Source organism: Grampus griseus (assembly GCF_964374135.1).
Source record: "Grampus griseus genome assembly, chromosome: 5".
NCBI lineage: Eukaryota > Metazoa > Chordata > Mammalia > Artiodactyla > Delphinidae > Grampus > Grampus griseus.
In genome coordinates this window covers 135,743,312-135,757,253 of record NC_138998.1, presented here as the reverse complement: position 1 = coordinate 135,757,253, position 13,942 = coordinate 135,743,312, and the positions used below count along the sequence as shown (strand labels likewise).

At 43.1% G+C, this 13,942-nt stretch overlaps 2 protein-coding genes across 3 annotated transcripts in view; one reads left to right on the top strand and one right to left on the bottom strand.

The window, feature by feature from the left end:
- The window catches only part of DYRK1A (dual specificity tyrosine phosphorylation regulated kinase 1A), a 222,192-nt gene extending 213,964 nt beyond the window's left edge, over positions 1-8,228 (bottom strand). For both annotated transcript variants that reach the window (XM_082654273.1, XM_082654275.1), the window contains exons 1-2: positions 8,103-8,228; positions 471-537 (exon numbers count right to left, since the gene is read on the bottom strand). The gene's annotated coding sequence lies outside the window, so the exon portion shown is untranslated. The remainder of the gene's footprint in view (positions 1-470; positions 538-8,102) is intronic.
- A 164-nt stretch (positions 8,229-8,392) lies between these two features.
- VPS26C (VPS26 endosomal protein sorting factor C) overlaps positions 8,393-13,942 on the top strand; it is a 49,601-nt gene continuing 44,051 nt past the window's right edge. The window contains exon 1 of the mRNA XM_082654276.1: positions 8,393-8,584. Within this exon, the coding sequence (XP_082510402.1) occupies positions 8,528-8,584 (57 nt within the window). The 5' untranslated portion in view covers positions 8,393-8,527. The remainder of the gene's footprint in view (positions 8,585-13,942) is intronic.

Sequence of the window (13,942 nt, the reverse complement as noted above, 5' to 3'; positions counted from 1 at the left end):
CCTCATTAAAAATTATATTGAAGGGAATTAATGAAGACTAAAAATTAATTTTATAAGGATGGGCATTTAGAAGTATTTAGATATTCTATTCAGAAATACTACACATCTCTCCATTTTTCATAACTCATATATCCTAATTCAGCCTCATAACTTTATTCATGTAACTCAAGCATATGTTACATTCAAATTACTCCCGAGTATTTTAGATTTTTATTGCTATTTAGGATACAATCCCCATTTTCATTTTATTTTCTAACTGGTTATTGCTGTTAAATAGAAATGTCTATTGATTTTTGTGTATGTAGCTGTTTTAAGATTTACAGGCACAACATATAAATGGCCAAAAAAGTAACAATCTTCATTTCTCTATAACTTAACCCAGTTTAGCTCTCCAGCAATCATTTCTGCTGAGGGTGGGGGAAAAAATTCAATCTTACTGTTCAGTTGGAACTCAAGTGATAGTGTCTTACCTTCTCCTTTCACATCCCCATTCTCCTTCTTGGCTGGGATGGGAGAGTCGTGTGGTTCAAAAATGCCCTGTACCACAAAAACAGAAATATAGATCAATGGAACAGGATAGAAAGTCCAGAGATAAACCCCTGCACCTATGGTCACCTAATCTATGACAAAGGAGGCAAGAATATACAATGGAGAAAAGACAGTCTCTTCAATAAGTGGTGCTGGGAAAACTGGACAGGTACATGTAAAAGAATGAAATTAGAACACTCCCTAATGCCATATACAAAAATAAACTCAAAATGGACCTAAATATAAGGCTGGATGCTATAAAACTCTTGGAGGAAAACAGGGAGAACACTGTCTGACATAAATCACAGCAAGATCTTTTTTGATCCACCTCCTAGAGTAATGAAAATAAAAACAAAAATAAACAAGTGGGACCCGATTAAACTTAAAAGTTTTTGCACAGCAAAGGAAACCATAAACAAAATGAAAAGACAACCCTCAGAACAGGAGAAAATGTTTACAAATGAAGCAACTGACACGGGATTAATCTCCAAAATATACAAAGAGCTCATGTAGCTCCACATCAAAAACCACAAACAATCCAATCAAGAAATAGGTGGAATATCTAAACAGACATTTCTCCAAAGAAGATATACAGATGGTCAAAAAGCACATGAAAAGATGCTCAACATCACTAATTATTAGAGAAATGCAAATCAAAACTACAATTAGATATCACCACACACTGGTCAGAATGGCCATCATCAAAAAATCTACAAACAATAAATGCTGGAGAGGGTGTGGAGAAAAGGGAACCCTCTTGCACTGTTGGTGGGAATGTAAATTGATACAGCCACTATGGAGAACAGTATAGAGGTTCCTTAAAAAACTAAAAATAGAACTACCATATGATCCAGCAATCCCACCCTGGTTATATATCCAGAGAAGACCATAATTTAAAAAGATAGATGCACCCCAATGTTCATTGCAGCACTATTTACAATAGCCAGGACATGGAAGCAACCTAAATATCCATCAACAGAGAAATGGATACAGAAGATGTGGTACATGTATACAATGGAATATTACTCAGCCACAAAAAGAATAAAATAATGCCATTTGCAGCAACATGGATGGACCTAGAGATAGTCATACTGAGTGAAGTAAGTCAGAGAAAGACAAATATCATATGATATCGCTTACATGTGGAATCTAAAAAAATGGTACAAATGAACTTATTTACAAAACAGGAATAGAGTCACAGATGTACAAAACAAACTTATGGTTAAGGGGGGAAGGGGAGGAGGGATAAATTGGGAGACTGGACTTGACATGTATACACTACTGTATATAAAATAGATAACTAATAAGGACCTACTATATAGCACAGGGAACTCTACTCATTACTCGTTAATGACCTATATGGGAAAAGAATCTAAAGAAGAGTGGATATATGTATATGTATATCTGATTCACTTTGCTGTACACCTGAAACTAACACAACATTGTAAATCAATTATATTCCAATAAAAAACAAAAAAAGAAAATGCCATGTATCTTGGCCAGTGACCCAGCTGCAGTAATTTGCAGTCCATTTCAGCAAAGGCAACACCACGCTAGAGGGCTTCTAGAGTAAGCTTGAGCTCTCCCCACCCAGCTCACAACGCACTCTTGCTGGATCTGCTCATCCTCTGCTCCTTCACGCTCACTCAGCCTCTCTGAGTTTTCCATCATTTTCTGCAGCCCTGTCCATCCCCAACTCCAAGTGGGCTGCTGACTTCAGAGGACAGATAGCCAGACCTCACCCCAGGATATTTTTGCTCCATTCTCTGTTCACACCCTTTCCTCTAGACCACATTTCATATCTTTGGAAAAGTGCTGTTTATCACACATTTTTTGATTCAAGGTATAAATTTGATGTAAGGAATTTTGGGGGTCACCTACTAGGAATTACAGGGCATAAAAAATACTTCAGCTAATAGTTAAAAAATATTATCCTACTGCATATATTTACCTTGTCTTCTACTATGGAATTCAAAGATACATACAAAGCAGAGAGATGGTACAATAAAGCCCCACGTTCCCATCACCCAGCTTCAGTAATTATCAACATCTGTTTCAACAATCATCCTGCCGGTCACAACTCCTTCCTTCTTCCTGCTGCTCCCCCTCGGCCTGGAGTTATTTTATAGCAAATCCCTGATTTCATATCATTTTACTCTGGCCAAATTTTCAAACAATTTTTTTGGGGGAGCTGCATTGGGTCTTCGTTGCTGCATCAAACAGTTTTTTTTTTGTTTTTTTTTTTTTGCGGTATGCGGGCCTCTCACTGTTGTGGCCTCTCCCGTTGTGGAGCACAGGCTCCGGACGCACAGCCTCAGCGGCCATGGCTCACGGGCCCAGCCGCTCCACGGCCTGTGGAATCTTCCTGGACCGGGGCATGAACCCGCGTCCCCTGCATTGGCAGGCGGACTCTCAACCACTGCGTCACCAGGGAAGCCCCAAACGGTTTCTTTAATAAATTTTCAAACACTTTTTCTAATAATTTTTCTTCCTTTGGCTGTATCCCATAGGTTTTGATATGAAGCATTCTTACCTTGTTATTTTTTAGCTGGTTATTGTATTTTTATTTACTCCTTGACCTAATGTATTTGGGAAAGTATGTCTTAATCTCCAAGTGGTCAATGTTTTGGTGGTTAAAGTTTCTGTACTATACCTAGTTAATTGAATTTGAGAGTGTCTTTGTGGCCTAGTGTACAATCAATGCTTATAAATGCATCATGGACACTCGAAAAAGTGAATTCCCTGTAATTCCATCTTATTTGCTAATTGCTCTTCTTATTTATTTTGTTAAAATCCTCTATGTCTTTGTTTTTTATCTGCTTGATCGCTGATACACTGTGTTGTGTTAAAATCTTTTACTTACTGTACCTATTTATCTTTATATGCCTGAATATTTTTGTTGTATATATTTTGTTACTATATGTTACAGGTTGAATTGTGTCCCCACCAAATTCATATGTTGAAGATCTAACCCCCAGCACCTCAGAATGTGACAGAATTTGGATACAGGGTCTTCACAGAGTTAATGGAGTTACAATGAGGTCATTAGTGTAGGCCCTAATACAATATGACTAGTGTCTCTACAAAAAGGAAGAATTTGGAGACATATACACATACAAGGGAGAACGCCCTGTGAAAGTGAAGACACAGAAAAAGAAGACAATGTGAAGGGACGCAGGGAGAAGACAGCGGTCTGCGAGCCAAGGAGAGAGGCCTGGAACTGATCCTTCCCTCATGGCCCTAGGAAGGAGCCGATCCTGCCAACACCTTGTTTTAAGACTTCCAGCCTCCAGAAGCTAACGTGAAAGCACAATTTCCGTTGTTTTAAGCCACCCAATTTGTAGTACTGTATTTTGTTACAGCTGCACTAGTAAACTAATAACTATAAAATTCTGCCATAATTTTAATAGGCTTCACTATCAATTGATAAATGACCCCTAGTCCTTTCTTTAAAATCACCTTGTACTGTAACATTGTACCCCTGCTTGATCTTCACATTTGATTGGCAGTCCTTTGCTCAGTCTTTTAATTAAGGTCCTGTGCCTCTCTGCTATAACCCCAGGCCTTTGTTGTACACACATTTGTGGCACGGTGATTGGTGATTGCATATGTGAGCTCTGGAATCAAAATGGGTGGCTGCCATTTGGTTGCTACATGGTCTTTCAATGCCTCAGTTTTTCCCTTTTATAAAGTGAGTAAACAGTAATTGTACTTGTATCATAAGACTGTTATGAAGATGGAATAAATCAAAACATTTAAAGTGCTTAGAACAGTGCCTGGCCCACAGTAAGTACTTGATAGATATATGAACTGTTATGAATTCTATTAACTTCCCTGTAACGAAGGTATTGTGAGATCACTTTACAGATGAAGGAAACTGAGGCTCAGAGAAGTTAAGTCAGGAAGCTAGCGTGACAGGATTGTTGCAGGAAGCAGGCTCGGGATGGAGATTAATGTTCAGGAAGAATATTGGGGGTGAGCAACAGGAATGGAGGGATAGGGTGAAGAAACAGGACTGGGTTGGGCAGAGGGAAAAGTTGAACTGTCACGCAGTTACAACAAAGGCTCCCCATCCAATGGGAGCTAAGTGGCTTAAAATATGTCACAAATTTTTTGATGCCCCCTTTTAAAGGTAGAGCCAAATTCCCCTTCCTTCAGGTATGGGTTGGATTTAGTGACTCTCTTCTAATGAACAGAAGAAAAGTGAATGTGAGAAGTCAGGCCATACAAGGCACTGTAGCTCCCTGTTTGCTCTCCCTGTGGGATTGCCTGTTCTGGGAGAAGCTAGCTGCCATGCTGTGAGGACTCTCAAGCAGCCTGTGGACTGTCATACAGAGCAAAGTAAGTCAGAAAGAGAAAAACAAATATTGTATATTAACGCATATATGTGGAATCTAGAAAATGGTATACATGATCTTATTTGCAAAACAGAAGTAGAGATACAGACATAGAGAACAAACCTATGGACACCAAGGGGGGAAGAGCGGGGAGGTGGGGTGAATTGGGAGATTGGGATTGACATATATACACTAGTGATACTATGTATAAAATAGATAACTAATGAGAACCTGCTGTATAGCACAGGGAACTCTACTCAGTGCTCTGTGGTGACCTAAATGGGAAGGAAATCCAAAAAAGAGCGGATATATGTATATGTACAGCTGATCTACTTTGTTGTACAGTAGAAACTAACACAACATTATAAAGCAACTATACTCCAATAAAAATTAATTTTAAAAAAAGCAGCCTTTGGAGAGTCCCACATGATGAGAAACTGAGGCCTCCAGCCAACAGTCACGGGAGGGAGCCATCTTGGATCTCCCAGCCTTAGTCAAGGCTTTGGATGACTGTGGCCCTAACATCTTGACTGCAACTACCTGAGACCTTGAGCCAGAACGACTCAGTGAAGCTGCTCCTAAGTTCTTACCCACTTTATTAACTGTTGCGGTAACTTGTTATGCACAGTAGATACTAATATAGGGAGCTTTGGAGTTGGAACTGTCCCAAACTGTGGTGAGGGAAAGAGGTCTTCATATCCTAAACTGACCAGTCGTTAGATATGGGCTGCCCCGCCCCCCTCCCCTCCCCCACCTCCCCAAGGGACCATGACTTAGGGCAAAGCAGTTTTCTTCAGCTGAGGGCAAGTTTTGAAGAGTGACGTAACTGAGAAGTGTTGAGAGCTATATTCTGAGTAGATCAGGGAACATGTCCTTCAGTCCTGAAAGGTCTGAACAGAGAATCACAGCATCCACTAAAAGATGTTTAGTGGGGCCTCTCCTCTTGTCCCAGAATGAGCACTAAGCTCACGGCTGAAAACAACATAGTACCCCATCTTCTAACAAAAGATGCCACAATCGGAGACAGACACTTTCCGCACGGATTAATAAAAGCTGCAGATCTAGCCCTGCTTCCACGGAATACTTTCTCAATCCTCTCCTTCTCAGTCTATATCGGAAGGCAGGCGAAGGAATGAAAGGAGGTAGTTGGCCTTGGGGAGCGTTTCTGGTGGGAAGTGATCTAGTGGGGAGGCTGTACGATAATCTCTCCGCTATCAGTAGGGCCTACTGGAAGGAGAGGCTGGTGTTCCATTTCCTACCTGCAAACCTGTCTAGTCAGCATTCTTGCTGATTTACTTCTCTCTGTGTTTCAGGAGGGAGGAAGAGGATGGAAGAGAGATGGCAGAGTGGAAAGCAGAGGCCACGGGCAGCCTCCAGTCTGGCCCTTTTGTGTGGCAAGGGCGCGTGTTTCTCAAGAGTCGGGTGGACTCTGTGGAAGATAAATCGTCTCCAGCTTTCTTGCTGGACCCTCACCCACAAGACTTGGTATACTGCTCGGTGCGGTCAGTGGGGTGATGGAAAAGATCGAGCTGAAGGTAGATCTTCCATGAAAACGTATGGAGAGGACAAGGCCCATCAGGTCTTCCCATATGTACCCCATGAAAGGAGTTTCAAACAAGAGCCTGTTATCCAGAGAAGCAGGGATCAACTAAGATAGAACTCTAGCAGTGGCCAGTTAAGAGAAACTTGCCTCAACACAGAAGAAGCCAGGCCTTCAAGAGGATGTTGAGGAAGTGTCTGAGAACCAGAACCATGACTTGTACCTTAGCACCCTAAGAATCTAGGATCCCACTCAAGCCACGAGATCAACACACTAACAGGGTCTGATTTTAGTAACTGAATTGACCAGAACAGTATCACCTAAGGTGTGGTTAAGGGATAGAAAAGATTCAAAAGAACAGCGATCGGAGAAAAAATGGACTGTTCTTATGTTTGGAAGCCATCACACGGAGAGGGTCCAACAAACTGTTTACACTGATAACTGCCGGAACTAAAGCTCTCTGCAGTGCACCAGCATTCCAGAAAAATTGTGTACAACCTACATAGATGAGTGAAATATAGCACACTTGTCCTCAACGAACAAGAAATGTTCTGTTACAAAATAAGTTTAAAGCAGGTTTGCTGAAGCAAACAAGTCTGGAATGTGGATCCTTTTAAGGTGTTTCTTTTCCTGTTTCCCAGCTTTGTCTACTGAGACTGACATTTTACCATTTGGAAATGATGGGTGAGTCTGGTGGAAACGGATCCACGTCTTGAACTGCAAATAGACTAGACAGTGATTATTAAGTCCGTAATGAATTGTTTTAGAATTTCTGAGTTTGAGTTGTCAGGAAGGTATCTAAGACCGAGACGAAGCCCCGAGGGCACGGAGGAGCTGAAAACTGAATATTGGGAAACACCAATGTATCAACCTTCAAAAGCAATTGTAGCTATAGCACCATCACTGTTGTCCTGTAAAGTACCTTACATTCCCAAGAGAGAGGCACTCGTGATACTAATTCAGGATACCGTTTTACGGAAAAATTCTCATGTAATTCTAAAAGTAACGCACTTAAAAAAACAAATAGCAGAATCAAAGAATTTTAAATAAACAAAAAGCACTGTATTAAGTCAGCTACCAAAACAATGAAGATTTACCTCTCTGCTTATTAGAAAAGTTCTTGTTTAAAACATTGACAAGGGATTTTATTTCAACCAACGTAGTATGTTGCCTAGCACCGTACCGCTGCCCTGTCTGGAGGCAATCCTCCCACAAAGCAACGTACTCCTTGTGTGTAGTCAGCTCTTGCTGGGAAAAAAAAGATTAGGCAGGACCGTTTCTGCTTTTAGGTTTTCATTTCCATGCACTGTCAGGACCCAAGGCCTGCGAGCCGCGCCTCCCCACATTCTGCGCACCCCGTTCCAGGGCGCGCGCCGAGGGAGTACCCACAAGCCCCCGCGGCCCTGCGAGGCTGGGCGAGGTCACCCGCGCTCCCCGAGACCTTCGCCCCCGGCTCGGCGGCGGGGGCGGGACGGCCGAGCCGCCCGCCAATCCACGTTTTGCAGGCAGCGAGCGCGGGGCCTCGGAACGGGCAGGGAGAACTGCCTAGCCGAGGACGGACACAAGGCCTCCGCCTTCAGAGCCCCCGAAAGAAAGCGAGAGAGGACGAGAGACGACAAGAGGAAGGGACTGGAAGCAAAGGCAGCCCCCACTTATCACCGCCTTAAAGCCAACTCAACAGCGCAACGCCTCTTTACCCCGCACAGCCTGACGGGAGCCTCAGCCTCTAGGTACTGCCTGCGCCCGCAACGAGTCCCTGGCACCGCCCCCTGCCGCGGGGCACGCCGGGAGAGCCGAGTTTCCCCCTTCCACTAGTAAACGGGCGAGACGAAGGGTATTTCCGGTGTTAACGACTATCTTTACGGAAGAGGTGGGGTTAATCCTGTCCCGCCCTTCCTGGCCGGCGGGGCGAAGACTGACAGTCTTCGGCAAGCGCTAAGGCCCGCCCCTGCACCGGAAGGAGGAAGGCGGGGGAGTCGAACAGGCGTCAGGCGCGGCGTCACGTGTCGCAACTGCTGGTGGAGAGAAGAAAAGGGCGGGACCCCGGACGGAGGGGTGGGGTGCCCTCCCTTCCCTTAGGTCACGCGCGGCAGGAAGTGGTTCCCGAAACGGAGTATTCGAGATGGGGACCGCCCTGGACATTAAGGTTAAAAGAGCGAACAAGGTTTATCACGCCGGGGTAAGTAGGGGTGGGTGTGCCTGCAGGTTCTGTTGTCTCCCAGGTCCCGCATACTTCTGGGTTTTCCTGGGCGGGGCAAGGCGCACCTCCAGGTAAGTCCCGGTCAGGTGCGGACCAGCCAGGTGCATCCCTGCCAGGTGCGTCTCGCTTGCGCGGCTGGCTGCTCTAAGAGCGGCCCCCGCCGGAGTCGCCGCCGGGGTTGGGGAGGCATGCAAGGCCGAGAGGCTGGCCCGAGGGCTGCAGCGCTAACCGTCGGGCGCCTTGAACATCCCGCTCGGCCTTGGGCCCCCGGGCTTGAGCTGTCGCCTAGAGCACTGAGGGGGGAGGAGCTTGATGACCAAACGCCCCGTTCCTCACTTCTAAGTTGAGTGCAAAGGTCTAAGGACAGAAAGGCAGAAATAAACTTGGAAGCAGAAATACGCACTTTAGGCCGTGCTCAGCTTTAACACCATACAAAAGTTATTCATTTCTCTGGTTTTGTTGTTTTAATAACATACAAAAGGAATAGCATATTAAAATGCAAGTCAGAAAAAATCTTAACTATGCCATTAACAAGTTTTGGGCCACTGGCTACTTAATCTCTTAGGGCGTCAGTTTCCTTATTTGCCAAATGAGGATGCAAGGTTCCTCTACCTCTAAGTCGGGGAATTTCAACCCTTGCTGTACTTCAGAATCCATCACTCAGGGGAATTTAAAAATACGCTAACTGGGGTCTCACACCCAGAGACACCAGTGATTCTGATGTGCAGCCGGGGTTGAAATCACAACCAGCTCTCACACTCGGTGGAATAAAATTGAGAGTAGTGGTTGGTCACGTGAATGCAGGGAGGTCTCAAAAGGGCCGCTAAAGCCTTTCGGTGCAAGATATTTGCGGAAACCTAATATTTACAGATTCAATCGGTCATCTCCAGATTATTAATTACAGGGGGGAAAAGTTACCTTTATAGTGGAGGAATCTGCTAGTCACCATCCTAACCAAGACCAACAATGAATACCACCTTTCCATCACTGTCACCACTAATGAGATTGACATGTTCTGGCATAACAATAGAGGGTTCTGGCATGAAAAACTGAGAAGGATACAACTCACCTATGTAGCCTTCCTGCCAAAAGTGCTTAACTTCCCTCAGTTCATAAGGAAACAGGCATGTTCATATTGAGAAACATTCTGTACAGTAATTGGCCTGGATTCTTCAAATATGTTAGTGTCATTAAAAAGAATTTTTTTAGATTCAAGAGATGAAAGGGATTTGAAAACCAAATACAGTACCTAATTTTTGATAAATTTGAATATGGGCTATATGTTAAATACAAGTTTTGTTTTGGTGTTAATTTTCCCCAGTATGATATTCATATTTTGGTTATGTGAGAGAATACTCCACATACTGAAGTGCTTAGGAGTGAAGGGTCAAAATAACTAAATTTTAAATGGTCCAGCCGTATCGTGTGCGCACATATGAGGTGAAAGAAAGCAAATGTGCCTAAATATTAACTGGTGACTCTAGTTGAAAGTTATATGGGTCTACTTTGTATTCTTTATTGAGATCTAATACCATAAAAATACACCTTTTCAGGTGTACAATTCAGTGGTTGTAATATATTCAGGGTTGTGCAACCGTCACCACCATCTAATTTTAGAACATTTTTATCACCCCCAAAAGAAACCCTGTACCCATGAGTAGTCATTCCTCATTCCCTCTCCCTCTTGGCCCCTGGCAATCACAGATCTACTTTCTGTCTCAGTGGATTTGCCTAATTAGGACATTTCATGTATATGGGATCATACAGTGTGTGGCCTTTTGTGATTGGCTTCTTTCACTTAGCATAATGTGTTCAATGTTCATGCATGTTGGAGCATGTATCAGTTCCTCATTTGTTTTAATGGCTGAATAGTAATCTGTTGTATGGATATGTCACATTTTATGTATCCATTCATCTGCTGATGGACATTTGGGTGGTTTTCACTTTTTGACTATCATGAATAATGCTACTATGAACATTCTAGTACAAGTTTTTGTGTGAACATATGTTTGCATTTCTCTTGGTTATATACCTAGGAGTGGATTTGCTGGGTGATATGGTAACTCTATGTTTAGTTTTTTGAAGACCTACCAAACTGTTTTCCAAAGCACAACTTCACACTCCACTAGCGGTGTGTGAGAGTTCCAATTTTTCCTCTACTTTGTATTCTCATAACTTTTTTGTAGCTTGGAAAATATCAAAATAAGAATTGGGGGAGGCAGTGACAGGCGATATGTACACTTAACTTTAATACTTATTATTTTCATTCAGAAGTTCGCAGATTCCATTCAAGGATGTTATAGCAGCTGAGATGCTGAAACGTTTTCTGTGGTTTAAAATATGGTATCAGTAATGAAAAGTACATTTGAAAAAGTTGAAGAGATGGAATCATCCATTTGACCCAGCTGGAAGTCTTAACGCAGCCAGGACCACTCCTTGTGGGTGGCAGGGTAGAAGCAGGTATTAGCTCTGCTCATCTGGTGCACATCCCTTCATGCCAGGATTAGGAACAGAATCTGCACCTGTTGGCTTATGACAGTGTTTCCCAGTCTTCACTTTTACCCTTAATGTATTTTACACTAAATGCATTTTAAAAGGAGACCTCATATGGCCATTGTGAAAGAAAACCCTGTGTAACTTCTCCTAAATAGAGGGTTGCTGTGTACAGTTGACTCTTAAACAATGCAAGGGTTAGAGGTGCCAACCCCACGTGCAGTCGAAAATCTATGTTTCACTTTTGACTCCCCCCAAACTTGACTACCAATAGACTACTGCTGACCAGAAGCCTTACCAATAACATACACTGTTAACACATATTTTGTGTGTTATATGTATCATGTACTGTATGCTTACAATGAAGTAAGCTAGAGGAAAGGAAATGTTATTTAGAAAATTGTAAGGAAGAAAAAATAACATTTACAGAGCATTGTACTGTGTTTATCAATACCATAGTTTGTCTCTTTACAAGGTGACTCGTCTGTCAGTACCTACATCGATATTGTCTTATACAAAACACTGTAGATGCTATATGTATTACTAACACTAGACATCAAAAGTCAAGAGATAATGTGAAAAATAAATTCACATTTATTTACAGGCGTAACAGTTCATGCCCTGATAATAAAAAAGCGACAGTATGATTGCTTTGTGGTAGCCTAGCCTATACACCGATGTCACGTTCGTGACATACCTAACTTTTTCTTAATTTTTTCCATGTTTCTAGGCTATATGGTTTTTCTTGTGAGTTTTTTTCAAATCGTCACAAATCTCAAAAACTTTTTCCAGTATATTTATTGAAAAAAATCCACCGTGAGCCCACACAGTTTAAACGCATGTTGTCCAGGGGTCAACTGTATATTTTTTAAAGCCAAAAAAAGTTATTAAAGGAATAAATCTAATCACTGGACAAAAATATACACCTGGAAACACATGCTGTGACTCATGTGTTGGATGGACTCCGTCATCTGTGGTTAAGGATGGGTAGAGGAGGCAACCAGCACCGTCAGGGCTGCTCCCAGAGCTCCAGGGCGAAGGACCCTCCGAGGTCTCAGTGCCTGCAGACAGCGCGTGTCTCAAGCCCAGTTTGCACCATGGTTGTACAAGGGGGGGTCCTGTCTTTCTCATCCTCTCCACTCTTGGCTGGCGGCAGGTGGGACTAATAAATACAAATTTCCAGTTTTCTCAGTACAGCTCAACAGCATTGGTAAAGATTCGGTTGCTATAAACCGGACTCAATCCATGCGCCTGCCAGAACACAGCACCTGTAATTGTCCTGGTTTGCTCGAGGTGGCTGCCACCTGTGCTCTCTGGTTTTAAGTGCTTGTCATTCAAGTGAAACATACTTGTCCATGTAACGACGGTCTTATGTTCCACCTGAGGGACTCGGGAAACACTGGTGTAGGGTTTTGTGAGCCTGGCAGCATCACTCCCATTTTACTAACGAGGAAACTGAGGCCTAGACAAGTTAAGGAATTTGCCTCAGATCACCCAGCTAATGACAGCCTGGATTCCAGTGCAGGTCATCAGATTGCAAAGTGTGTCCAGCCAACACTCTTATTACACCTCCTCCCTAAGAGCGCCCATTTTTGTGCAAAATGGAGGAGCTTTTTACGTAGGAATAGTAGTTATTAGTTTCCTAGGAGTGCTGTGAATAGCATTGTAATATTTCAGTTAAAAAGCTGCTGTGACGACTCCTCGGAACGTGTGCAGCCAAGTCTGTTCCTGTGCTTTTCAGTATCTTAGTTGTTGTGGAAGCATTTGAAAATGGTTTTGATTCTGTGGACACCAGTGAGCCTAAGTTTTTCTTGGGTTTAAAATTGTCATTTGGGTTTTTCCTAGAAAAAGACGCTCATTCAAAGTGGTGGTGTTTTTTTAAAAAATCACAGTTGAATAATTTTTTAAAATATAAACATAACATTTTACAGAAGGCTGGAAAGTGAAAAGTCAAGTTCTTCCTCTTTCTGACCCCTTTTTCTGTCCCTGGACGTATCCACTGACAGTTTATGTACTATTCCAGACATTTCCTGTGAGTAATAGTTGCACGTGTGCGCAGACACGCACGCAGACATACACAAAACTTGTTCTTTTTGCTGAATGGTATATCCTTACCTTGGATACCTTTCCTTATACCACATCTTCATCAGCTCATTCTTTTCAGACTGTTACTGAATCAAAACAGTTGTATTCAACCAGTGTCTGTGACTCTCCTTACAGGTCTGGAGAGAAGTAGATAAAGAGAAAACAAAAGGTGCTAACGTACTTGTGCTGGAATGGGTGCATCTCTGGTGTGTGAGGGAGCTCAGAGGAATGTGTAGTCGTTTGGGGGTGGGGGAGGGCCCTTCTGGAGCTTCACTGAGGCAGTGAGGCTCCAGCCTACTTCTGAAAGCTGTGTGCGGGGCCGGGGTCTCCCTCCCCACCTGGCACTGTGTGTTTCCATCAGAAGGAACAGACAGTGCGAGCACAGTGGACAGGAGCTAGCAGACATTTGTGGGGCAGTGAGTCCAGTGAACGGCTTCTTTTACTCCATCTCCCCACCTTTCACTGCAGCTCATGTTCATCTCGTTTGACAGTGATTTGTTTTAATGTTTGGTTTTTTTTTACATCTTTATTGGAGTATAATTGCTTTAAAGTGTTGTGTTAGTTTCTGCTGTATAACAAAGTGAGTCAGCCATACATATACATATATCCCCATATCCCCTTCTCTTGCGTCTCCCTCCCACCCTCCCTATCCCACCCCTCCAGGCGGTCACAAAGCACCGAGCTGATCTCCCTGTGCCATGTGGCTGCTTCCCACTAGCTATCTATTTTATGTTTGGTAGTGTATGTATGTCAGTGCTA